Source organism: Dermacentor variabilis, chromosome 2, assembly GCF_050947875.1.
Source record: "Dermacentor variabilis isolate Ectoservices chromosome 2, ASM5094787v1, whole genome shotgun sequence".
Taxonomy (NCBI): domain Eukaryota; kingdom Metazoa; phylum Arthropoda; class Arachnida; order Ixodida; family Ixodidae; genus Dermacentor; species Dermacentor variabilis.
This window is the reverse complement of record NC_134569.1, coordinates 187,780,176-187,807,000: the sequence shown is the minus strand read 5'-3', so window position 1 is coordinate 187,807,000 and position 26,825 is coordinate 187,780,176. Positions and strand designations below refer to the sequence as shown.

General features: G+C 49.1%; 1 protein-coding gene across 1 annotated transcript in view; it reads right to left on the bottom strand.

Annotated features, from left to right (window-relative positions):
* Positions 1–3,872: 3,872 nt before the first annotated feature.
* LOC142573002 (uncharacterized) overlaps positions 3,873–26,825 on the bottom strand; it is a 99,492-nt gene continuing 76,539 nt past the window's right edge. The window contains exons 10-11 of the mRNA XM_075682488.1: positions 25,254–25,517; positions 3,873–4,106 (exon numbers count right to left, since the gene is read on the bottom strand). Of these exons, the coding sequence (XP_075538603.1) occupies positions 3,967–4,106; positions 25,254–25,517 (404 nt within the window). The 3' untranslated portion in view covers positions 3,873–3,966. The remainder of the gene's footprint in view (positions 4,107–25,253; positions 25,518–26,825) is intronic.

Sequence of the window (26,825 nt, the reverse complement as noted above, 5' to 3'; positions counted from 1 at the left end):
TGGCAAACGAAAGAGCGACGACAATTCAGTCCGATCGGCGTGATATTTCTGGACGCGCGACTAGTGCACCGCGAAGATATTTCTTTTCCGCCAGGCGAGTCCAATGCTTGGATCCGAGGCGCGAACGCGTCATGTATTATCTCCGACGCGCTTTGAAATGGTGAAGTGCCCCTTGAACTTTGAGAGTGCCTTATTTCCCCAGACAGTTGCCGCCTATTCGCACCCACACCTAGTCGCGGACGGTGTACGCAGGGGCAGGTCGACGGCGGCGGTCATAATAGCGCTTCTGTTTTTCTTTCACTTGCGTGGCTTTTTCCATCGTCGCAGATCTGATCTTCTCGCAGGCGACTGCCAGTTCATCACTGCAGCGCTGTGTTAACCACATAGCCAGCTGCCGGAAGGTGGACGTGCCAGTCGGCTTCTACTTTTTCTTGTACATTTACATATGAAACAACTCTTGCCTGAATGCACTGGTTTCTTCGTTCAGTATGGCCCTTTGCCTGGGGATGAAACGCGGATGTGTAATGATACTGTGCCCCCCTCCCCTGGAAAGGTACTGTCGTAGTTCCAGGCTGAGAAATGTTGTGGTATGATCTGATAAGAATCTTTTGGCAAGCCATGCCTCCACTAAGCCAGTGTTTGAGAAAATCCATTAGGTGAGCGGATGCCATGGTAGGTACAGCTGCCACTTCTACGTATTTCGACAGATAGTCCACAGCTACAATGATGTAATGGCATTAGACAGTGGTGGTGGATAGCCGTCCTATGTAGTCAGTACCAACAATATGAAAGATATCTTCGAGTATCTCAACAGGTGTTAACAATCCGGGCTCGATGCCGTCAGGGGAAATGTTATGTGCAAGGTAAGCTACATTAGACCGAACTAGCTTGTTTCAGGGTTTAACTGGAACCGCATCTCATGAAGTCTGTACAGCACTTCATCCAAATTGCCAGGGTAATCGTCCTCGGAGATGCCAAAAACCAGGATTTCATCTGAGTAGACCACACATGCTTTGTTCTTCAGAGAGACTTGGGATGAATTCATGGCGTGCTGAAATATACTAGGGGCCAAACGGCATGCGATGGAACTCATGTAGGCCCGACGGAGTGCGGAAGGCTGTCCTGCACTTGTCTTCTTCAGCGACGTTGATCTTCCAATGCCCTACACAAAAATCGAGCGACGAAAAGAACCTGCAGTGGCGGACTGCATAGATAGCTTCGTCAATGCGGGGTAATTGGTACGACTCGGGCGTCGTACGCTTCTTGAGCTGACAGTAATCCATGCAGAAACGCAAGGACCTGTTTTTCTTCCACACGAGCATGACGGGTGCTGCGCAAGGACTTGACGAAGGCGCAATTGTGCCTGCTGCGTGCATTTGGCGTGCTTCAACGGTAATAATGGTGCGCTCCTTCTCTGCGCGTTCTTTCAATGGGACGCATATACAATGGTGGTTCCGCGTAGGTATTCGACGCTGAAGCATCTTAAGGCCCCGAAGATCAGCGGTAGTGTCAGCGAACTCCACATGATGGCGAGCCAGTGTCAAACTTAAGGTAAGCGAACTAAGCGGCTGACTTGACGGCGTTGGCAGTGGCAGTAGTCTCAGTTGATGCAGGCCGGATCTGTGCGTGACCGCGACCGATCGGGAACTGCAGCTCATCGGATAGTAGAAAATCTGTTCCAACAATCATGTCCGCAGGCAGGTCCTCGTAGACGGCAATGCGCGGCAGAAGCTTCGTCCCTGCTGTTTTTTGGACATAAACGTCGATCATGCCCAGTGGCATCACACTATCTCTTAGTCCATGGATTGGAGACTGCGTCCACGGGAAAATGGCGTCGGGGGCATGAAGCTGGTGCCGTTCCGTGCGCTCGGCACCACTATCAACGAGTGCTGACAAGTTACCGGTTCCTTCGACATGCGCTGGTAGGAGTGGAATTGGGAACGCCTGGTATTGCATTCGGGACTGGGGCGATTTGCGGCGTTCCTTGGCGTGCTGTCCAAGATATCCGCAAACAAAGCAGCCCCGATGCGCTGAGATGTACTGAGATTAAGCTATCCGGCCTGCGGCGAGGTGAAGGTGAGACGACGTTGAGCACACTGCTGCAGTTCCACGTCCTTGTGAAGGACACCCACATGTGAGATCACAGGAGACTGAGAAGACAGGATGACAGCATTAGTAGAGTTGCACAGCCCGTCGACCATACTGACGCGCAGTTGGAGGCGGTCATGAGAAGCTGCAGTCGTTGAGGAGTCGGAGCTTATCGTAGACGTAGTTGCTGACGTCTTCAGTGGGAGAATTTCGGCGCTAGGTTATACGCATAAACTGGCGATCGTATGTGGGCGAGAGCAGGCTGAAGGCGCGCACTAACGCTGCGCTCCATTCGGTGAATGTTTCCTGATTACCGCCATCGTATCAAGTCGATTATTTGGCAGAATGGCGTACTTGACTCTCAGCAATCGACAATTTAACGTTGTCAGGACAAGAGTGCCTGTGAGCCCAGCAATCGATGGCTTCTAGCCAGAGCGTCGGCTTATGGGCAAATCCCCGAAGCATGGGAATTTCTGTGAGCGATGAAAAAAGCAGTGCTGTACGCGCCAAGGCTTTGGTGAGGGAGTTGTTGCATCTTCGAAGTATTTGGCCGTGGCAGCGATTGTTTTTGTGAACACGGCGAGGTCACTGCAAGCCGCATTCGCGGGTGGAGTGTTGACCTCTGGTGGCAATGCTGAGGTCGCTTGCGGTACGGTACCGGAAACAGAGCCAAGGGAGCGTGTACGTCGTGCCTTGGCGCCGAGGTAGTTCCAATATAAACGGCAGTTGAGTCGCTATCCTGAGCAATGTTGACAGTTGCAGACAGCGTGCTGGCTTAGACTGGAGAGGCTGTCAGTTCAGTTACCGAAGCCAGTGTATTAGAAGGAGCGGGACGCAGAAGTGTGCGTCAGCTCCACAGCACAGTGTCCAACTGCAGGTCGTCCAGCAGAGGTTTGTTAGGTGGCTGCACCATTTGTAACGCGATCAAGGGGACGCAAAGACAACACCCGTTCCTGGGCCAGCTGTTTTATTATCTTTCACCTCCTTTTCCAGAAAAGCCGCCGTGCCCCGGGGCCGTTCTTCCACCTCACAATAGATATATTGTTTTGTGCATTCACTTTCTGGAAACTGCAATCTTTGCGGGTATTTTTGTCCTTTCTTTGCAATAAGAAATAAAGAATGGCGGCACTGAACGCGGGACGCTACAGCAACATTTGCAGGCACCCGTCTAGAGACATTTGTTCCGTCATCGCAAATATGGACACTTTTTCCGGGGGCATATCTTCCGGGGACATGATTTCCGGGATCATTTTTTCGAGAACCCAGGTCAAGTTATACCGTTCTGCCACACGATCCACTTGTAATATTCATGCAGCAGTGATTTGTGGAAAAGCCGTGAGAAATAGAAGAGCGATGTTCAGATTAAAGCGAACGAACCTAGCCGCTCCTATATTTAGGCTTTTCTGCAGTCGATCTGTCTCATCGTGCACCCGTGGCGTCCCGAATCTCGCCACACACACAAGGCAACTAGTTGTGATACTGTTACGTTTGTCCACGTTCGCCAATTCAAGCGTCCTTAGGTATACAGTAGAATGTGCATCTTGAAGACCCATTAAAAGTGGTGTTGGCAAAAGGAAGGAAAACATCCATTTTGTTAGTGAGAGAAGCCGGCGAAGGTGATCCCACTGTGCATGAAACACAAGCACGGTGTGAGCACCACATATCTGAAAAGAACCATTCCTGAAACACTGCGCCGGACTCGGTTCAAGAAGCTGGTTGTGCATTTTGTATACCGTAAAATAATAACTTCACTGTACGAACGTTTGAAATGAATACTTATCGGGATTTATTCATGTTATTTTATTACGATGTTCTATTACCTGTAACTTGTAAGAAAAGTAAATCGAAACAAGCATGTCCGTATGTCCTGGACATCATTCAATAAAACGATCCGGCCGTCTTAAGTTTTACGAACTCGGTCATGAGAAGGCGCCTCAGCACTTTGCCTCTTGTAGTTTTTGGCAACTCCTCAGCGAAAGCTATCCCGCCATGTAGTCCCTTGTAAACAGCCAGTCTCTCTGCAAAATAAGCAAGCACGTATTTGACTCAGTATTTCATTTTAGTTAGTAATCTCCATGTACGATGTGATCTACGGGAGCACAATTTTTATGCCACAAATTCGAAAGGGAGAAATGGGTTCATGTGCACACAACTGTTACTATAGTAAACGGGCATCGACGTGCCACTAGACGGAGTAACACTTGCAGATATTGAAATCAAGCAGTCGTTCAGCTATACCTATGCACCGCCTCAGCTGGCGCTGTGACCAGCACAATTTATTGCCTTATAGGCATCGGTCCTCGTATTTCGAGCAGTATAACTTGCGTCACAGAAAGTAGCAGGCGGCGACTTATAGGGAGCAAAAATTCGACTTCGCGTCCCGCCGGGCGAAAGTGGATGTCCACCACAGCTGTTGAAAACAACAACTTCAACTCGGTATAGGGAGTATATGCAATGCTTTATTGCTCTAGAGTTATGTTAGCAATGGTAAATTAGAGTAATGGTAGTAATAGGTATACTGGCAGGTGGCCGGCGCTTGTAGTAAATCCCGTTTCTTTTCCTGTTGCCGCTCCTCTTATTAATTCTGCTCCTCGGGAGTACTAACTATGCGGTGCCTATCCATAGCGGCACTGCAACAATGAAATCAGTTACTAGGTGGATCTTACATATTGTTACGGAAGGATGAAAAAGGAAAGAGGCAGAAGATCCAGAGACGCTGGCTGCTACATGTTGTTGGTGGTCAGCCATATTAACTAATGTGACTCATTTTATATGTGTGTATATATATATATATATTGTAAATACAGTCTTCCTATACTCCCAACATCCTCATAACATATTGGTGGGGCCTGCTGGGTATCACAGCTGGCAACAGAGCGCCGCAGTGGGCGTCGCATCACCGTCCGTACCATGAATGACGTGGAGTCATAGGGATAAACGCCGTTGCCGCCTCCAACGTCACCATCGCCAGATACGTCGCAGTCACCTTCGGTTGTGGTTGTTGCGGGGCCGGGACCGATGGCGCCGTCATTGAAGAGTGGGTGGCTATGTACGAACGCGTGAGTGGACTCAACAGATGGGACCCTACGCTCATGCTAGCCAGCCTGTTGCTCTACCTAAGAGGCACGGCAAATGTGTGGAACGAAAACCACGAAGAGAAGCTAACCAGCTGGGACCAATGCAAATAGAAGTTGACAGAGTTGTTTCGCAAACCAGCCGGCCGTAAAATCGCTGCAGAGCAGGAACTTGCCTCCCGTGCCCAATACCCCACGGAGTCATATGCCTCGTACATACACGACGTGCTGGAACTTTGTCGTAAAGCCGATCATGACATGAAAGTAGCGGAGAAGGTCGGGCTCGTGCTTAAAGGAATTTCTGGCGATTTCTTTAATTTGCTCACATGCAAAAGCTTCTCTACAGTTGATGCTATCATTAAATAGTGCCGACAATTCGAGCAGGCCAAAAGCCGACACATCTTGCAACCATTGGCCGGACTTCCCAATACTGCCACAACGTTGACTTGTGAAGGTCAACCCGCACAGCGGCATGCGTCGCCATCTGAGGACGTGGTGCGAATCGTTCGACGTGAACTGGATGCGATGGCCCCCACAGTGTTCTGTTTGCGTAGCCCCGATGTTACCACGTTTTCAGTTCCCCTCATACAAGCCATCGTTCGCCAGAAACTTCAAAACGTTGATTTACATTCTGTTCGTTCATTACATTCGTTAAAGTTTACTGTTACAGTTACAGAACTCTTACAGTTACAGTTGGTTACATTCTGTTCATGTTCAAGGAAAGTGTAATGGACGTTAAAATAGACATGTACCTGTCCAAGCACTTGTCGACACTGGAGCCCATGTTCTGTGATGAGGGCTAGCCTACGTAGATGTTCAAAGAAGGTCCTCGCACCAGCGGCTGCCCGAGTTCTTCGTGTGACCGACGGACGCGTGCTAGTTGTTCTTGAAATGTATACTGCGCGTTTAAGTACAGCGGACCACCCTACTTGTCTTTTCTTTTCTGTGATCTATGACTGCCTTCAGGGCGTTGTCCTTGGGTTGGACTTTTTATCCAGTAACGCTGCTCTCATCGACTGCGCGACCAGCGTTCTTCAGTTAGTACTGCCTTAAATCGCCCATTATCCGAGCCCCACCCTACCGTACTTGTGCTTGCTTCACGATGTGCGTCGGAAACCCGAGGCACTTACTTACGTAACTTTCACCGCCCAGCCACAGGTCCCTGACGTTGAATATGTGCATCGCACCGTTGATGTGCCATCATCGGAGTGAACCGGAACGTTGCTGTTCCGCATACGCTGGTCACGGTTACTTATAACGACGTAGTTCTACAACTTCTGAATTTCAACTTTTGCCCTCAAGTGATTCCGGCCGGCGTGTTCTTGGTCAGCGTTTCTGGTGGTTCCGAATTTGGCATTGAGAGTGCAATTGCCCAGAGCTCACAACTCTGGTTTCTTATTGGATGACTTCGCGCAAATTATTGCACCTGACCTCACCTCTGCTCTGGCCACGGAAATACGCCTTCTGCTTGAGTCGTACAGTGACATCTTTGATTTCGGCGAGAGGCCTTTAGGCCAAGCATCTGCTGTTCACCACCGTATAAACACAGGAGACACGAATCCTCTTAGCCGGTGTCCCTACCGTGTATCGAATGCTGAATGTCGAGTCATGCAATCAGAAGTAGACAAGATGCTCCGCAAAAGAGTCATCGACCCATCAGCTGGCGGTTGCGCTTGACCTGTCGTCCTTGTCAAAAAGAAAGATTGTAGCTGGCTCCTTTGCATCGGTTATCGCCACTTAAACAAGATCAAGCGAAAAGACGTCTACTCACTACCACGCATTGATGACTTCTTGGACTGCTAGCACGGAGCAAAATAGTTCTCCTCCATCGTTCTTAGATAGGGCTACTGGCAGATTTCAGTTGATGAAATGTACCGCGAGAAGACAGCCTTCAAAACGCTGGATGGTTTATATTAAGTCGGAAGTCATGCCCGTTGCCCTATGCAATGCTCTTGCGACGTTTGAACGCAGGATTGGCTCTCTTCGACGAAGCTACAAATGGACCAGCTGTCTTTGTTACCCTGACGACGTTAGTGTTTTTTCTCCCACGTTCAGCAGCCACCATACCCGACTCGCTCTCATTCTTGCGGTCTTCTGAAAAGCCAGCCTCCAACGAGACGCCACGAAGTGTCAATTAGGGCACCGTCAGATTACCGTCTTGGGACATCTCATTGTCGCATCCGGTGCCCAACCGATCCGGAAAATGTTCGAGCCGTGCGCAGTTTCCCTGTGCCACGTTCTGCTTCTGACGTGCGCTACTTCGTCGGCCTATGTTCTTACTTTCGCCGTTTCGTCGAAAACTTCGGCGACGTTGTTCGGCCTTTGACTGATCTTCTAATGAAGAAAACGCGATTTTCATGGCGCCCGGAGCAGGCTCACGCGTTCGCCGCTCTGATTGGGTTTCTGACCACCCCACACATACTTGCCCACTTTGAACCACCTGCACCCGTCGAAGTTCACACTGACGCAAGTGGCCATGTGATCAGCGCTGTTCTCGCCCAACAACAGGATGGCACCCATTGAGTGATAAATAATACCAGCCGCCTGTTGTCACCTGCTCAGAGAAATTACTCTATTACTGAGCGGGAGTGTTTGGCTTTAGTTTGGGTTGTTACCAAGTTCCAGTCATATTTGTACGGCCGCACGTTTTCGTTACAAACTGCCCCGAACTCTGCTGGCTATCTTCCCTTTGGGACCCGACAGGACTGCTTGGTCGCTGCCCTTCGCGGCTCCAGGAATTTTCATTTATTGTCAATTACAAGACTGGACATCCCCACAAGAACGTTGACCGTCTCTTTCGTCACCCCTTGGATCTCCCTGATCTTGCTACGCATGATCCGGTGACCTATGTGATGGTTTTTACTGACATGGCCGACATGCGCTCTGAACAAAAACGGCACGAATCCTCCCAGTCAACCGTCGCCGGAGTGTAAGCTGGCAGCACTGTCGGTACGTGCCGAATGTTCGTGCTGCACGACGGCGTTAGCTACCGCCGCAATATCAATCCCGACGGCCCTGAGTTGCTCCTTGTCCTTCCTCGTCATCTGCGATCCGTTGCTCTCGAACAACTTCACGATGCACCGACGGCGGGACACCTTGGAGTTTTGCGCACATGCGACCGCGTACGACGCCCGTTTTTCTGGCCCGGCCTCTACTGCTGTCTGCGTCGTTATGTCGCAACTTGCGAATTGTGTTTGCGCCGGAAGGAACCTCCCCTGCCACCTGCTGGGTGACTCCATCCAATTGAAATTCCCTCTGAACCATGCTTTCGCGTAGGCCTTGACCTGCTTGGCTCTTTCCCGCCGCGACTAGAGGGAATAAGTGGATCGCCGTCGCTACTGATTACGCGACACGCTACGCGCCAACCAAGGCGTTGCCGACTAGTTGCACAAGAGATGTCGCCAAATTTCTCCTCCACGACGTCATTCTCCACCCAGGTGCACATCGACAGTTGTTTGCACACCTCGGCCGCTCGTTCTTGCCTCGAGTTGTCGACGACCTCCTCCGCTCCTGTGCCACTGCGCACAAGCTGTCCACCGCCTACCACTCACAAACGAGTGGTCTTACGGAACGTCTCAACAGAACAATCACATATATGCTGTCGACGTACGTTTCCAACGGTCACCGCGACAGGGACGCCACGCGGGTCTTCGTGACGTTCGCGTATACCTCGACCCGACATGTCACCGCAGGATATTAACCCTTCCATTTTTTTGCATTGTTGCGACCCCACGTTGCCGTTTCACACCATCCTCACTTCTGTGTCACGTGTTGCAACTGAGTATGCTCGTGAAGTCATCCATCGCGCTCACATGGCACGTCAAGTCGCCCGATCTCGTATATTAGCCTCGCAGCATATACAAAAAGAGCGTTATGACCAGTGCCATTGCGATGTTATGTTCGCGGCAGGCGCTCTGGTGCTGCTTTGGTTACCATGTCGTCGGGTTGGCCTCCCCCAGAAGCTTCTCTCTCGCAACACAGGGCCTTATGAAGTCTTACGTCAAGTTTACGACTTCAATAACGAGATTTCACCGTTATGGTTTGATCCATCCTCAAGTGCAGCGCCTGCTGACATCGTGCATGTTTCGCGGCTGAAGCCATACTTAGCTTGCAATTCTTCACCTACAATGCGCTGACGGCACTTCACCACACGGGGGTCCGGCTACGGGAGGACAACAGAAGAGAAAGAAAGAGGGTCGCGAGACGCTGGCTGCAGCGCGTTGTTAGTGGTCAGCCATCTTAAATACTCTGACTCATATTGTCTATATATTGTAAATACAGCCTTTCTATACTCCCAACCTCCCCGTAACAATATGAAAAGCTAATGATGTCACCCCCCCCATATCGGAAGCTGCCATCGCCGCGGCGGCGTGCTCAGCAGTAATCATTAGCGGAAAACGAATGCAGGGGGCACTACGTGCTTCCCGTTGGAATCAGGAACGCCTTATCTTTATCAACGATGTGGTTTGGATTACATATGTAAGATTTTATGAAATTTTGAGAGGCGTGATAAAAACTGGTTTCCTTCACCTTTCTTTCAGAAAATTGCGAGAAATTGAAAAAAAAGATGATTGCGCCCAGATCTATGAAACACTCAACACGTTTGTCTAACAGCGAAATAATATAATTGCTACGTTATTGCATTAAAAAGTCCCAGCAGAGCTTGGGGGCACAAAATTTAGGCATGATTTCACGTCAAGGCATTACTTCACATCGAAGCGTTAAGACCAAGACGCGTCAACGCTTTGCTGGGCACAGGACGAAGCCTTACGGACATTGAGGTTCGAGTGCACGTACAGAAGTTTCTGCAAGCGGTCCCCAGCGAGCCTGTTGCGTAGATTGTTGTGTACATTTCCAAACTCTGACCAATATCTTTCACATGCCGCAGAAGAAGGGGGAATCTGCAGTACGCTACAGGCGAGGGAGGAGGAATAAACATTTTATTGATGAGGAAAAAAAGTGTGACGGAAGGGAGCGGTGCAGGGTGGGTCCCTATTCCAAGACTGCAGTAGTTATCGCGACCCGTCCAGCTTGATCCAGGAGGCCGTTCTGGGCCTCGAGGTTAGCAAGAGCGAGGGTGGTCTTCCCGAGTTCCTTAGTAAGGTGAATTGTTGGCATGAGGTCTTTTGGCGCACTCCCATAATACGTGAAGCAATGAAGGCCACGACGCGCACCATGGGCAAGAGTTAGTGCACAAGGTTGGGTTTATCTTATGGTATCCACCTAAATGTGGGTAGGTATGCGTCTGTATTGTATATTTCTGCGCCTCCTCTACATTGAGTAGTTTGTGTGGTGGCGCGTACTGTTGTCGGGTTCTTCGCTGGTGCTCCAGTGTATTGCGAACCAGTAAGCGATCGTCTTTTTCAGCGTTTTGCGTGTCTCCAGCTCGGTTAGTAAAGCCTCGAACTGGAGTGTGTACCTGTTCGTTTCCGGAGATACCCTCGTGGGCAGGACACCATAAAATTGCATAATCTTCTTTCAATGTGTCGCCTATGATCTTAAGAGAGACTTGTGGTATGTTGCGTTGTAGATACATTCTGCTACCACTTGTGAGTCAGAAATTATTAAAGCTGAGCTCTTTTGCTTTTCCTTGTATGCGGTAGCGAGAGGAATCGCCGCTGCTTCCGTGGTAGCTTTGCATCTAGTACGTATTGAGGCTCATGTGTGAAGTGTTCCCTGGCGTGCGACTTCAACTGTCACTATTAGATGCCCTTTGCTAAATCTAGCTTGATCAGTATACATTACGTCTTGATTACCGCGAAAGGCTGCCTGACGCTGTTTAGCTTTCCCTTGCATTTTCGTTATGTGATAATTTTTGTTGATGTTACGTGGGATTGGGGAGACCATTATGCGCTGGTGTATTGGATCGGGCATCGCGGTCGCTTGTTCCTGGGAGTATTGCTGTCGCAATGGCTGGCCTAAGCGCGACATAACATTTCTACCTGTGCTTCTGAGGCATAGTCGTTCTCTTTGTGTCATAAGAACGGCAGATCTTAACTCTTGATGTGTGTTGTATATGCCTAGAGCTTGCACTCTCCCATTTACCGCATTCGTAGGAAGCTCAAGTGCTGTCGTATACGCGCCACGTATTAGCAGGTTGATTTCTTTTGTTTCCGACGGGGTTATCTATTAATGCGGTAGCCCGTATGCTCTTTTATCAAGAATAAAGGCCTGCACTAGTGTTATGGCTTCGTTTTCATGGATCCCTTTACCTTTCTTGTAATTCTGCTTATTGGTCTAGCGATGCTCCTCCCGCTTGACTTGAGAGTCGCAATGGTGTGAGTGGCTGTTTTGTTGCTTTGCAACCATCGCCCTAGTATTCTGAGCATATTTCTTTCTGGTACCACCTGGTCACCCTTGTTAGGTGGATGCTCAGTATGTTTTTGTAGTTACATCCGTGGATCCGGATAAACTAGATTTTTCCGGAGCGCATTGCATACCATTTTGTTCTGCGAAGTCCTTCACTGAGTCGATAGCCTCTTGGATAATTTGTTCTTAATACCCTAACGGGCCTTTGCAGGCCCCATAGGGTGATGTCGTCTGCGTAAAACACGAAGTTGAGGTCGCTAATTTTGTCTAGTTGTCGTGCCAAGCGGTACATTGCGACATTGAATCGAAGTGGCGAGAGGATGGTACCTCATGGTGTGCCTCTGATAGGCATTAGGTGTTTGGAAGATCGAATATTTTCCATACCTGTTGTGGTTTTAGGTTCAGTAAGGAAAGAGCGGACGTAATTGTGGATCTTAATTAGACAGCCCATTCCTTCGAGCTTTTCAGTTATGAGGGTATGAGAAATCGTGTCAAAAACGTTTTTTTTAAGTCAAGCGCAGGTATGATGTTCTCTCCCCCTGCAGGGATATTTTGCGGCAAGTCATGTGGTAGCCTTACGAATATGTCTCGTGTAGAAAGATGTCTGAAGCCGCACATGTGCGACAGAAGTTCGTGCCCTTCAATATAGTTGTTAAGCCTGATATGATGGACCTTTTCGAAAAGTTTACTTAAACAGGAGGTTAGAGATACTGAGATTCTGCGATGTTCTTGCTTTCCCCAGCTTACGCATTAAGATGATGGCGGCTTCTTTCCATTGATTAGGAAGTTCTCCCGTTTTCCAGATTTTCTCATTGAAGTATCGGGTTAGTCGCTCTAGTTGCTTGTCACTCATATTTCTTAACATAGCATTCGTGATGCCGTCCTCGCCAGGGGCTGAGTTACCTTTCAATGCTAGAGCGGCGGCATATACTTCTTGTTTTGTTATGGGTGTATCAGGCTCCGCATTGTCCGTACCTTTGTACTCACTCTTATCGATGCTACCTCCGCCCGTACCAACGTATCGGCCTGCTAGGGTGTGGATTAACGATGCGTCATCCCCCTTAAATTGTCTACGAATGTGCTTAATGCTCTAGTAGTGACTTTTTTGTATTGTAGGTGTCCCACATGCTCTGCAAAATCGCCCATGCCTTGTTTGTTGAGAGCGTTCCTTGTAACGAGCGACAAAATTGTATCCAGTTGTTCGCTCGTAGTTCCCTAGCCTACTCAGTTGCTTGTTCTCTCAGTTGTTCTATTTTCGCTTATTGCCTCCTGTTTAAGCGCGGTCTCTTCCATCGTTTAGTACGACTTCGCCTGCCTTCCCACAGATGGACGAGGTGGCGATTCACCACTGGTGTTTTTTTCGCTTAGCACGAAGTGCTTGGTGGTAGTTTGGTATGCCTGCATCATTTCGTCTATCCATTGATCTATTGCATCTGTCGGACGCTGAAGGGTCGGGTCATGTCTAAATCCAGTCCAGTCTCTCAGTTTCGCGTTTCTGAAAGTTATGTTTTAAAATTTGGGTGTCGTAGTGGAGTAACTAATATTAGTGCTACGCGCGTGTGGTATCCGATTGTTTTAACAAGGCGCGTGTATGCCATCACTCGAGAAAAGAGGAGAAAGAACGAACTAGGCTGGCGCTGTGAATCTAACCGGTCAGCGTTGCAACCACTGTTGCAAATATAACCTGTAAATATTTGGTCGTCTTACTGACTCGCCCTTCGTGTAACAATATTTCGGTCACTTCGCAGATTGTCATCCAGGTTCCTTGACTGTCCCTCTATTACGTTAACTGTAAAGGTGAGGTCACCACTCTAGGATACAGGCGATATTGAAAGTTGTAGTAGTTCCTAAGCTTAACTATTCCCTTGCTAACTTCCTGAAGACAAATGACATCCGGTTGAGTAATGGCAGCGCCTTAATATGCTTGTAGCGCTGCGGCTCTTTTCTGAAAAAGCGGCAGTTCCATTTCCGTATCTCAGCAGTGTCCGTAGTTTCGGGTTGTTTTACTGGTCATAGCTATGATTTCGGTATCCGTCGAATCGGAAACAGCCCCGTTTTTGACTTTTCTCGCCTTCGGTGTTCCGGGGTTACTGCTGGCTCTTTTACGTGACGTTTGCTGCAGTTTAGACATTTGTTCGTCGACATAAACTTGGTGGCTCTGTACCTCAGCAAATAATTGCTGTTGGAATGTTTGCAGAGCCTGAATTTGTTCTACTAATTTATTCATCATTCTTTCAATGTTGCTAATTGTTGTTTGCTGGTCGGCAGGTTTATCCCCTTGTGCTGGCTTAGCTTGCCCAATTTTGGTACTCTGAAACGGTGCCTTGAGATCGCGATTTTAAGTTTTGCTACTGTTTGCTGAAGCTGACGATTTTGAGAAAGGATTCTTTGGTACACAGAGTTGGCGGTTATTAGAGCCCCTTTTTGTGCCATCCCCGCCCAGCTCACTTTGTGTTGGGTCGAGTCTCCCGCTACCACTGAAGTCCTGGATAAGGTAGGAGATAGGTAGGAGAGAGGTAGAGTTTTGGTGGTGTCTAAAGGCGGAGTGGTAAGATAGCCCTTGCTCTCGATTCTTCTGTGTTTCTTGTGATCTTGATTTTCGAATTGGAGGTTGCAACGTTGGAATGTCCTGTTGAGTCCGCAATGGAAGCCAATCGTCATCGTTCTTTTCGTCTGCGTCAGACCATCTCGGTTTTGGTGACTATGACTTTATCATCTTGCCCGGCGTTTTGCCTGCCATCCGGTTCGATGATTTTGGCTGATGTCGCTGTGGTGGCAGCTTGAAACGACGTTTACATTCCTGGGATCCCGTGAGATGCTTTTCTGCCAGGGTGGAGCAGACTGGGTTGCATTCGTGGTCTGGTTGGGGCTCTCTAAAGGCGAGGGGGCTCAAGGGTTGGTGGAAGTAGGGACCGCCACGTGGATGGATCCAGAGGCTTCGTAGACTCCCAAAATCTTTTTTCTGACCAAACTTTTAGATACGTCAAAAGTGGTCGCATTGTTACATAATAATTCTGCGGGAAGCTCAGCTTTTCTTTTCCTTTCTTTCAATTTTATCCTTGTTGAAAAAAAAGGGAAACTGCTTTTGAAATCGAAGTTCTTAATATTTTTTTTAACCGCTTACATATGTAGTTTGGATGCTTCTATTATGTTTGTTTTTTATTGAAACGAATGATGGTGCTGCATGTTTCATGCGTAGTACCAAAGAATGAATACACTTTTCGCTTCAATCTCTGAAGGGTTTTCTAATCGCTGAAATATTTTTGTTCTTTGAGAATGTGCCAAGAAAACATCCCGACCAAATAGAGGCAACAGCTTCGCTGTATAAGGACAACGAAGCAGGGAAGCCCATGTAGGCACTGGCAAGATTCGCGTGCGAACAGAAAGGGCCACTCATTTCAAATCTAGCAAATGTAGAAAATGTGGACTTCTTAGCTTGCGCACAGAGTGGTCTCCGTCCTCTAGCAATTTGGACAGAAAACAGGAAGCGGGCACCGTTTAAACAAAGAAGCACAGGTTGTGAGTTTACTACACAGCTGGGCTCCATATATTGCGAGTAGACTTCCGGACGCGCCATGGTTGCATAGTTGCTATGGTGTGGCGATGCTATGCACGAGGTCGCTGGATCAAATCGCGGTCGCGGCGGCCGCATTTCAAACGGGCGAAATGCGGAAACACCCGTGTACCATGCTTCCTGTTGTAAGGATTGGGGGCTCAATCCCATCGCTCGTAATCAGTTTTCAAGACTGGAGTCGGGCAGGAATTAGAAGGTAGCTGGCCCATGCCGTCGTCCAACTTTTCCACGCTGAGGACGTTGTTGAAGGGAAGGACTGCTTCTCATCGAGAACGAGGAATATGGGTTTATTTACAGTATATACATAAGGACGTTGCAGCTGATCAGTCCAGTATGACTGCGAGAGAAACTACACTGAGCAGCCGCACAATAGCGGTTTATAAACACTCGGTCGTCCCTCGATTCCAAGGTGAGGGAACTGTTGGACCAGGCATCGTCAACGAGTCGCTTCACTGCGCGAGTGATTACACACATACACTTCCGCACAGGTTCACTGTCCTCAACCGATGTCAGACGGACTTCGTAGAACTCGGGGCATACGTCAGGAGAGGTGCCTTTTATTCCTCGAGCTGACCCCCGGTGCGCAACCACCGGTTGCCCATTGTCTTGCGTCTTGAACGGCGCGTGAGAGGAGCCTCGAACTACATTCCCTTGGGGACTCCCCCACTCGCGGCAGACCGGGTAACCGGTGTCGTGTTCCGGCACAAAGCCTGCTTTGTGGAACTCATCTCGGCTCCTGCGACGGAGAGCCGAGGACGTGCGTATTGTCCTCCGGACACGGTCGACTTAGTGACGCCGTGGCTATAGTGCTGCGGTGGCCTTCCAGGAAAAGTTTGACGCCGCTGTCGCAACTGGCTGGCAAAACTTGCACCTCAGCTGCGCCCGTTAAAAATCCCAGGTGAACGAAAATATTCCGGAGTACCATACTACGGCGTGCGTCATAATCAAATCGTGATTTTGGCACGTAAAACCCGCGCATTTTTGGGCGTATCACGTTGCATCGAATTCCTTACAAAAATGCATTTTACTTGATGCCGCTAAATAAATGAAACAATATTGGCGGGTATATTATTTTCTATGAACAAGTTGCACATGCGCGGTTTCGATCATGTATCAAATAGTTCTGTCAGGGCAGCTGGTATAACAATAAATGAAAGAAGCGAACGGAACAGGAACAGTGCCTATTGTGGCCTTCTTGTTATTTTATGGAACGACACTGATTCATGCTCTTTAAAAAAAAATGTGCCAGAACCCATCTCACGATGACTCACGACCGTAGTGCGTTATAATTAAAATGATTTAGTGACACAATGTATTTCCGCCGTCGAAACTGCTTATGCATGAAGAGTATACTCCAGCGGTATTCCTCCTTCGCGCTCCCCTAGAAACGCTCGCGGCAATAGTGCCTACACTGCGAAGCCTGCGCATGGACTTTGAAACAGCGTTGCCACTTCAGTAAGTTTCCCTCTTAATTTAGCGGTTTGTTACGCTGGCTAGCGGGAAAATGTGTTCGTCTGCTAACGTCGAGTTTTGTCGTAGTATTCCTGTAATGTTGTCTTCTTTTCTTGTGGTTCATGCATCGGAAACCTGCAGAACATTCACATCCGTTTGGTAGCAAGAAGGAATTATGATAATCAGCCACAAACACTGCGAATTCTTCGCGTTTCTTCCTGAATGTTTTTTATGCCTGCTATGAAATATAGCTGTAACTGTTTTGGTTGTTCGTAGTAGTATCGCTCTTCGCCACTTTCGCAGACACACTGTAGCGTATTTAGCCCTTTTAAGTAGATCCGGTAAAAAAATAGTTCTGGAAATTCCACGCACTATGGGAATCAATGCAAGCTAAGCTTTCTGTGCTGGTTGCTTTGATTGACTATAACTAGCGGTGAAGTGCACAGCGGAAGATTAGTCTGTTCAACGTTTAGTTTAACACGAAAGTGTTGAATTGACATCAAACGTTACCTTGCGTGTACCATTGCTATTTGTATGCGTAACACAGAACACACAGGGGTAGGTGTTTGCTTGAAGCGGTATTGTGCGCCATACTTCCACACTTCTGAGAGGGCTGAACGTATTCATTGCCTGACAAGGCATATCGCATCGTGGCAGAAGTAATAAACTACAATTGAATTGTGGGGCTGTACGAGACAAAACCACAATCGGATTATGCGGCCCGCCCTAGTGGCATAAGTAGTAAACTCTAATTGAATTTTGGGGCTGTACGTGACAAAACCACAATCGGATTATGAGGCTCACCGCAGTGCCGGACTCCAGATTAATTTTGACGCTGTGGTTTTCTTTCACGTGTCCCAAAATTTAAGTGCACGTGCGTTTTCTATTTCGCCCACGTCGAAATGTGGCTGCCACGGTCTCAATCAATTCCGCGACCTCAAACAATGCGGTAGCCACAATACTGCCGCGGCGGACACAGGAGTGTTGATTTGACATGCATCCGCTTCCGTAGTATTGTCTGGACCCAGCAGTGCGCCTTAATTAATGCGCCTCTGCTTCTCCACGCCCTGCGTATGTTGCCCGCTTGACATATTCACGCGAAATAGGTTAAAATGTGATGGCACTGGCCCCTTGTGGCGAGAACGAGGAAGTTTCTGGTCCCGCGCGCGTTCTGAGAGGATCAGCCATTCCTAAAGGTAGACGTTTTTTTCTAAATTGTCGCTGGTTAGCTATTTTAGCTTGTACTAGTTGGGAGAAATTTCTGGTGGACGTGCGGGTTACAGTAGATGTTAAGATCTCCGGAGCATACCCCAGACCTAAGCGCGGCCAGTAGTTCAGCAGAGCTTACCCCTGTGCACGTACGTAGCAGCCTGGGTCTCCAGGGACTGCAGCCACAGCACGGCCTGCTACCCGAACGAACTATAATGACAAACCAATTACCCCGTGCCGTTACTGCAGTATCGCGGATGGTCCTAAATCACACCCGGATGCCGAATCAGTTCCACGGAATTGCTTCAGAGGACGCCGACGGCTGGCTTGACACTTTTTACCGGGTTGCCAACCTCAACGACAGGACCCACGTGCGCAAGCTACGCTACGCGTACTTCGTTCTTGAAGATTCCGCAAAAACTGTGTTTGAGAACCACAAGGCGACATTGACGTCATGGGAAGAATTTCGTCGACAGTTCCTCAATGCCTTCGCCGCGGCAGACAAGAAGGAGAGGACGGAGTTAGTAATGAAAGCGAGAATTCATGGCCCAAATGAGCTAGTTACGGCGCACGTAGAAGACATGAATCGGCTCTCCAGACGTGCGGACCCTTCGAGGACTGAAACAAAGGTTCGCCACGTAATGCGCGGCATCAAAGAGGATGTCTTTGTTGACCCCATTCCAATCGCACCGATGATACTTGCAGAATTCTATGAGGAAGCCACGACCATAGAAATAACCCTTCAACAACTGGCCAGGCAATGCAACCGCGACGCCGTGATTTCCAGGGAGCTCTCTGTCGTTACCCTTGGTAACGACATCGGCATCTTGCAAGAACTCATCAGGGCTGTCGTTAAGCAGGAACTGCAGAAGATGCAGACGACCACTGCCCTTATGGGACAACTTTCCATTGCAGAAATTGTTTGCCCCGAGGTGCGACAGACCGTGCATGTTCGTGGACAGTACGTAGCACAACAGCAGGGACTGCGTGCTGAAATGAATTACGCTGAAGCAGTACGCCATCCACCACCTTCAAGTGCGTACAGCATAGTAAACCACGCTCAATAAATGGACGTCAGCTTCAGGCCTCGCAGCCCACCACACATCACCGAAGCAAGAACTAGGAAGAGCGATGTCTGGCGCACCACAGCCTAGAAGCCCTTTTGTTTTCATTATAGCGAAGCCGGGAACATCTGCAGAATGCGTCCTGAACGTCATTTGGGCTCCGTGTATATTACCCGAACTCAGCTCATCCACGATCCGGTGAGTGGCCTCCAGAAATACAGTTTCGTCGCGAATCGTCGCAGTGTTGATCAGTAATGGCACGAGGCCCGTTCCTCGTCTCTTGCTCATTCGTCGTCTCTTGCTTGCCGCGAGAGAAGCCCAGCCTTCTCTCACGGCACTCTCAGACGCCGCTCATATAGCCCGGAGGGTCGGGAAAACTGAGTTCAGTGACCTCCGGAGGTGAGGCCGCTGATGTCGACTGTACACATGATCCTCAACTACGAAACAACGACGCAGACGTAGAGACGCAGTCAAACAAGGTACCAGAGATAGTATCGTCGAAGATTCCGATCACCGTAGACGACGAAGATATAACGGCGTTAATCGACACTGGAGCGGACACCTCAGTTATGAGCATGGACCTTGTCTGCGAGTTGAACAAAGTTTCTACCGAGTGGACTGGGTCGCAGATTTGCACAGCAGGCGATTTCGTTATCGTGCGATTTCGTGCAGGTGATTTCAGAGATTTCGTTATCTCCCAAGTAGTTCGAGGGACCCAATTCTGGGAATGGACTTTCCGCAGGCTATTCGATCCGTGATTACCTTACGAAAGTCGCGGTTAACATTTTCGACGGCACAGGCCTTAACAGGGAGCAGCACTAACGACAGTTGTGTCAAAGTCTTGAGGATTCTTGACGAGAACGTCACGGTGCCGCCAAAGAGCAGCGTATGACCCTTGTAACCTGGATTCGACGACTATGAGGGTATTGCCGAAGCAAATTTCCCACTGCTGCTCGAAAGACACATCTGCATCGCCCGGGACCTTGTTCGATTACAGAATAAGAGCTCATAAGTTTTGTTGACCAATTTCATCAATGGCTACCAGCTACCAGCAGCTGTAGCGTTCCGATACGGCATTGCTGACTTCTCTGACGCAGGCAAGTTACAAGTGACTTCATCGGATGCAACACTCACGCCAGCGTGAGTACCCGCGTCCACATTAATGCTGACTTAGCAGATGTAGAGAAAAATCAGCTGCTGGGCCTAGTGACAGAATTCTCTGGCTATTTTTCCACGCACTCCAATGTCCAGCGCACCTCCATTACGCAACACCGGATAGTTACAGAGGAGTCGGCGGGGCTGTTCGTCCACATCCGTACCGCGTGTCACCTATGCATCGGGAGACGATTAAGCGTCATGTTCAAGCAATCCTGAACGACGACGTCATTCAGCCGTCAACCAATTCGTGGGCTTCGCCTGTCGTACTAGTAAAAAAGAAAGATAATATACTCAACTTCTGCGTTGAACCATATGGTTTAACCGAGTCACCAAACGCGGCGTTTACTCTCTGCCATGGATCGATGACGCTTCGCACCATCTTCGCAATGCTCATAGTTTTATTTCGTGAGACCTAAAGTCTGGGTAACGGAAAATCGAAATGGACGAGTGTGACCGTGGAAAAAGCGCCTTCGTGACTCCTGGGGGGGCTATACAAACATAACGTCCTGCGTTTCGGTCTCAGTTCCGCTCCTGCTACGTGTCAACGAATTATGGGCACTTTACTCATTGGACTAAAGTGGCACATGTGCCTAGTGCACCTAGACGACGCTCGTGTGTTTTCCAGCACGTTCGATGAACATCTCGCTCGGCCACGAAGCCTCCTTACCGCAATACGCAAGGCAAACTTCACCATCAAGCCTGAAAAATGTTACTTTGGCTTCCAGGAATTCAAGTTTCTAGGCCATGTGGTCAGCTCCAGAGGTGTTGGCCCAGACCCAGAAAAGCTCGCTGTCATTGCCGAGTTTCCTCATCTTAAAGACTAGAAGGCTGTTCAGCTGTTCTTGGGCCTCGGCGCTTACTACCATCCTTTCGTTGAAGGTTTCTCAAGCCTTCCTGAATCTCTCACGAGGTTGACACGACAAGATGCGCCCTTTACGTGGACGGAAGACCGAGAGTGGACCCTCGCCGAATTGCGCAATCTGCTTGAATGAGCTCCAGTGCTGGCGCCTTTTGATGACGCCGCGGCAACTGAAATTCACAGAGGCGCATGCAACGTAGGATTTGGAGCCATTCTGGTTCGATGGCAAGACGGCGCAGAACGCGACTACGCGAGCCGTAGTCTTACAAAGGCAGAAGTTAATTCTTCAACCACACAAAAAGAATGTTTAGCAGTCGTGCGGGCCATCAGCAAGTTGCGACGCTACTTATACGGCCGGCCATTCCGAGCGGTCTCTCATCACCCCTTGCTCTGCTGGCTTCCTAATCTACGCGACCTGTCAGGTCGCCTCGCTCGTTGGAGCCTCCACCTCCAGGAATACGATATAACTGCTGCCTACAGATCCGGCCATAAGCACAGCGACGCTGACTGCTTGTGATGTTCTCCTGTTCCCTTGATGTTGTCCGACTTGGAGCTCGATTTTGACATTTCTAAGTGTCGACGACGTAGTTCGCTTCGCTGACTATCAATGCGCAGACTCTGAGCTGCTTCCAGTCATACAATATCTCGAAGGAGCAGACGTTGTTGTCCGATGCCCACTTTCACGAGGATTGACATTGTACTGCTTGCACAACAATGTCCCATAGAAGAAAAATTTCGAGAACAGCCAGGAAGCGTTCCTTCTCGTCCTTCCGAAGGCGCTACACGAGAGAGGTTTACACGATTCCTGTGCGAGCCTAGGTTTCACGAGGACATTAGCTAGCACATGGTAGAAATAATATTGGCCACATCTATTTTCATCGGTCCAGCGCTATGTGGGAACGTGCGGTGACTGTCAGAGGCATAAAAATACCACACGTCAAGCCTGCTGGCCTCCTTCATCAGCCTTTCGATCCGCCTCCAGTGGCGTTCCACCAAATGGGAATGGACCTCTTTGGTCCGTTCCCCACGCCATCTTTGAAAAATAAGTGGAGAATTGTGGCAACTGACCATGTAACTCGTCACGCAGAGACGAAAGCTGTGCCGCGGGTAACCGCCGCTGAAGTAGCCAGATTCTTCATCTACAACGTCGTGCTTCGTCAAGGTGCACCTGTTATACTCATTACTGAGCGCGGTGCAGCTTTACAGCGGAATTATCGCAACAAGTCGTCACGCTAACGCACACCAACCACCGAGAGACCCCCGCCTGTCATCCTGAAACTAACGGCTGAACAGAGTGCCTAAACAAAACATTGGCTCACATGCTCTCCACGTACATTGTCACGGAACACAAAACATGGGATGAAATCTTGCCATACGGCCTTGATCACAATACTAATGTGCAGGAGACCACTGAGTTTAGACCATACGAGCTCGTTTACGGACATCGGGTTAAAACCCCTTAGGCGCCATGCTCCCGGCAGATCACGGTGCCACGAGGACTGACACCACTGAAGAGGTCCTCGAGAAAGCCGAGGAAACTCGCCAGTTTGCTCGAAGTCGCATCCGCACCCAGCAGAATGCCAACGCCTGCCGTTACAACTGGCCTCGATGGAACGTGCAGTACTCCGCAGGCGACGGCGTGTGGGTGTGTACACCTATCCGACACTGTGGGCTCTCGGAGAAATCGTTGCACCGCTATTTCGGCCCCTGTGAAGTTGTACGCCGCCTCAGTGATGTGAACTACGAGGTGATGCCTCTAAGCTCTGACTTGGTTCTAAACGACGCCATCCCCGTGCTGAAGTCATCCACTTAGTATGGATGAAGCCGTACTACGCACGCGAGGGATAAGCAATCGTCACAAACAGCTTCAGCATTGTGTACGTTCCTGTATGTTTCTTTTTTCTGTGCGTGTCTCTCTTCATGTTGACACGTTTGCCCGTAGTACACGCTCGCTGGCCCTGAAGAGTCCGGGTCGGGCGATTTTGAAAGAGGAGAAATGACGCCCCATAAGTTCGCACGTGATGACACTGGCCCCTTGAGGCGAGAACGAGAATGTTCGCGGCTGCCATTGCAGGATCAGCCATTGCTACAGGCAGACGTTTTTTTTGCCAATTTGTCGCTGGTGAACTATTTTAGCTTGTACTAGCTGAGGGACAATAATTGCGCTGTGCTTATCTTTCACAAATAGCTGGAACGTATTGTGGCGTACCTTGAACTTCGGTTTGTCCAGTTTCCCCGCAACCACTGTCATGTCCATAGCAGTAGCGTATCCTTGCCTTCTCGCGTCACTTTTTCTGCGTCCTTCTCTTGTATGGGAAGTGCCTCTTCTCCCGCCTCCTCCCTACAGTTCTATCTACGTACCCTCTGGACTTGCACGTTAGTAGAAAGGTAAACGCTGCAGTTTCTGCAATGCTTTTGCAGGGGGGTAACGAATTATTACAGTTGTCAAGAGACTAATGCAGCGAAGCCCAGAGACCTCCAGAGTGCACTATAACCAGGCTAGTCGCCTGGTTAGCTCGGATGGTAGAGCGGCTGCTCCGGAAAGGCGGTGGTCCCGCGTTCGAGTCCCGAAGCAGGACGACTTTTTCTTCAACTGCTAAACATTTCTTTCGAGGAATCCGTATGGGTTTCCTTTCCAGCACTTAGCTACGTTTAAATGTATGTCTCATTTTCCCTGTATTCATTACTTCTGTCCACCTTGCGGGTTTCCGCAGAAATATTACGTCATGCTGATCGTGTTTTCAGCCAGATAAGTTTAAGTCTAACTTATACAACACAATGTCCCCTGAGAGGAGGAAGACCATCCTTTATGGACTTGTCTTGGAATGAACAATAATTGCTACCTCAGTTACACGCAGACCGAGCACGGTGATCGCGAGGTCGGCACGAAGAAGGTATGTGGACTCAGTGATAACAGTCACCCTAACGCCAGTGACGGAATCGAACAGAAGCACAGAGAGGACACGCGCATATACCAAAACAAAACGGAGGACGCTTTTCGCCCATTTTAATTGCTACCGGGTAGTGCTGGCCAGCGATCGCACTTCACGGAAGCATCTCTTTTCTTTCGTCTCGTTTCGCAATACATTTGCACACACGCAGTCACCACGAAAGGGCGAATAATAATATTGATGATTTATACTGTTTTCGAAATGATCGACTATATAAAGAACACACTTTTCTGCTCAGTGCGACTTTTCTTTCTAGTGTGTTTTATGTAGGTGCATTGAAGTACGTGTTGAGAGTGATTGTGATTCTTATTTGCATTTAGCGCGTTTTAGCGGAATTTGCGCGCTCGTTTTGGGATTTTAGAGCTTTCTTGTGTGTCGACCAGGGTCAGTTTTTTCATTTCTAGTTGGCAACACTGCTCTAAGATGTATGGCACGGCGGTGCATGGTGAACGCTGAGAAACACGGTATGAAGCAACCGGGCTTCTCTTTCGGGCTTCTTTCTGGACTCGCCACGCCATCTCGTCGCGCTGCCGCCAACTCCGCGCGTAGCATCTGAGACCAGAAGCGTTGCTCGCCGGTGCTTATGAACGCAGTGAATTGTTCCATCGTATGTCACACGCATGCTGGCGCATACCCAGTGAGCAAAGTTGGCGAGAGGTTCACTGAAGAGTGGCACATACCCACTGCATTCATGGCGCAGCTCATTCAAATGTACGCGTGAATGGCGTTCCCTGAAAAGCGGCACATGCCCAGTGAATTTGTGGCTCAGCCTACTAATGCATGGGGTTGCTTGTGACGAGGGTTTGTTTCCCCTTAATAGAGCAAAAATTCAAGGTGCGTTTTTTGTCATTGCAGAGCGTCATGTAGCCAGTGGCGCATACCTATTTACAAAAGTTGCGGCCAAAGATGTTCGTTGAAGAGTGGCCCGCACCTACTGTCGAATAGCCAGTGACTAAAGTTTGTGTAAAATAGCTTCATTGAAGACCAGCGCAGACAAAAATGGCGGATACCCAGTGCTCCACGTCAGCGCTAAACAGTTTCTTGGAACAGCGGAGCCTGCCAAGTCCCGCGTCTACAGTGACCTATGTTGGCCTAAAGGATGTTCATCGGAGAGCGGCATGCGCGTACACATCACTACATACTAAGGGACCCAAGTTGGTCTGAGTGTTGGTTTCGAGTCCTGGTCCTTCAGCACAGCAGCCCAGTGCGCTGACCATTCAGCAACGCATGTGACTCGCATAGGCGAGAAAGCGGCGATAAAAAGAAAAAAAATAGATAGCTCCCAGTATTTGCGTGAAATAAACTAATAGTGTTAACGCATTAGAAAGGACACATACCCGTTTTCTGGGTTTTTTATTACGGAACTCAGCGAAGACAAAGATAATGTTACACTTTTGTTGTAATAGCCATATTGTTTCATAATTTATACTCTCATTTTGCACTATGTACTCTACTGCTCTACCACATCGCATGGAGTTGGCTTGCTGCAATTAAGCAATGCATGCGGGAACATACCTCTCACGTGTTCTTTGATCCGCTGTGCGATGTCGCCGTGGTTCTCCGGCTGCCATTTTCCTCGCAGGACAACAATGGCGGCGGGTGCCTCTCCGAGCACCGGGTGAGTCACGCCAAGCACGGCTACTTCAGCCACACAGTGTAGCTCGAGAACACATTGCTCCACCTCGAAGGGCTCCACCTTGGTGTCGAAACACTTGATGACGCTCTTTAGCCGCTCGGTCAAAAACAGCCGGCCAGAAACGTCGTAGTAGCCAATGTCCCCTGCGCCCACACTCTGCGTCACGCACGTACTTCCTATTAACAAGCAGAGGACCTAGTAGTAGCTTAGCTTCCCATTGGAACACACAGCGTCTAAGTGATTTCGATCCTTCCACAAATCGCATGAGCTTTGATGCTTCTTCAGCAAGCTTGACGGGGGGCACATCAGTTTAGGCAATGTCATTGCAGGAGCAGGATTACATTTGAAGTTTCCAATTTTCTGAAACGTCTGATGTAGTTAAATGGCATCCAAACCACATTAGAATATCGTAAAGCAGCTACTTTTGAACCGTTAGTAAGGTTCGGTGTGAATTACACCTTAACAAGTAGTCACGTTATTTCGTAATTAAAACAGTGGAAGTTTAGAAGACCAAACTATACTCAGGTAAGACAGAAATGCGAATGACAAGCAAATGTCAGTTTTAATCACGTAAGTTGGCTGTTATACTGCACAAATTGTCTCACACTTGGCATGAAGTATTATTGGACAGAAAAAAAAAATTCACCGACGGTTACGAAACTCCTTAATCTGAAATGTGGGCACAGCTCTATTCGTGTTTTCATTCCTCGATATATTGTCCGGCGCGGACAATCTTCTCGTGCAGCACATTGGAAACGCAGCCTTGTGTGGCGCTACCGCCTCACTAATCGGAAGATCACAAGAGACAGCGCGTGGACGAGGCGTGGGCACGATTCACAGCAGCCGCCCCAGACAAACATACGCTCATGCAGTACTTTTTTTCCATACACACAACGCCTGCTACTCGGGCACCATCGTGTAGCTATCGTTACCTCAACGCCCGTCCTGCGCGGCACTACGCTTTCCTTCTCACTCTTCCGCATTACCCTTCTCCTCCGCTTTCGTCCTTGCGCTGTCCTCGCTATCGCCGTCCCTCGTATACAACGGCGCTCCGCGTTCGCTTTCATTTTTGGCTGTGCTCGTTCATTCGATTCCAAGGGACAACACCGACGCCGACGCAGGAGCGGGGCCCAATAGCTGTGAGCTAACATTCTGCAGAAGCCATCTAAGTGCCGAGGTTATTTGAACTGGCAGTCAAGCTATGTAGAGCGACGCACCATATTGTCACGTGGTGGTGACGTTGAAGAACACAGTAGCAATACTGTGAAAGACAAGACTGACTTTTATTGGGCGAATCTGTGCCCACAAAAACAGGCTAAACTTATAGCACAACGATAGCGGCGAACACAGTCGGCGATCGTCGAAAATCTGATCAGCGGGTCAAGCGCGTCCGCTTTTATACGCCAGTCGTCGAATGTTCCAGAGTAATCGCTGGAACCAGCGTCCCTTCA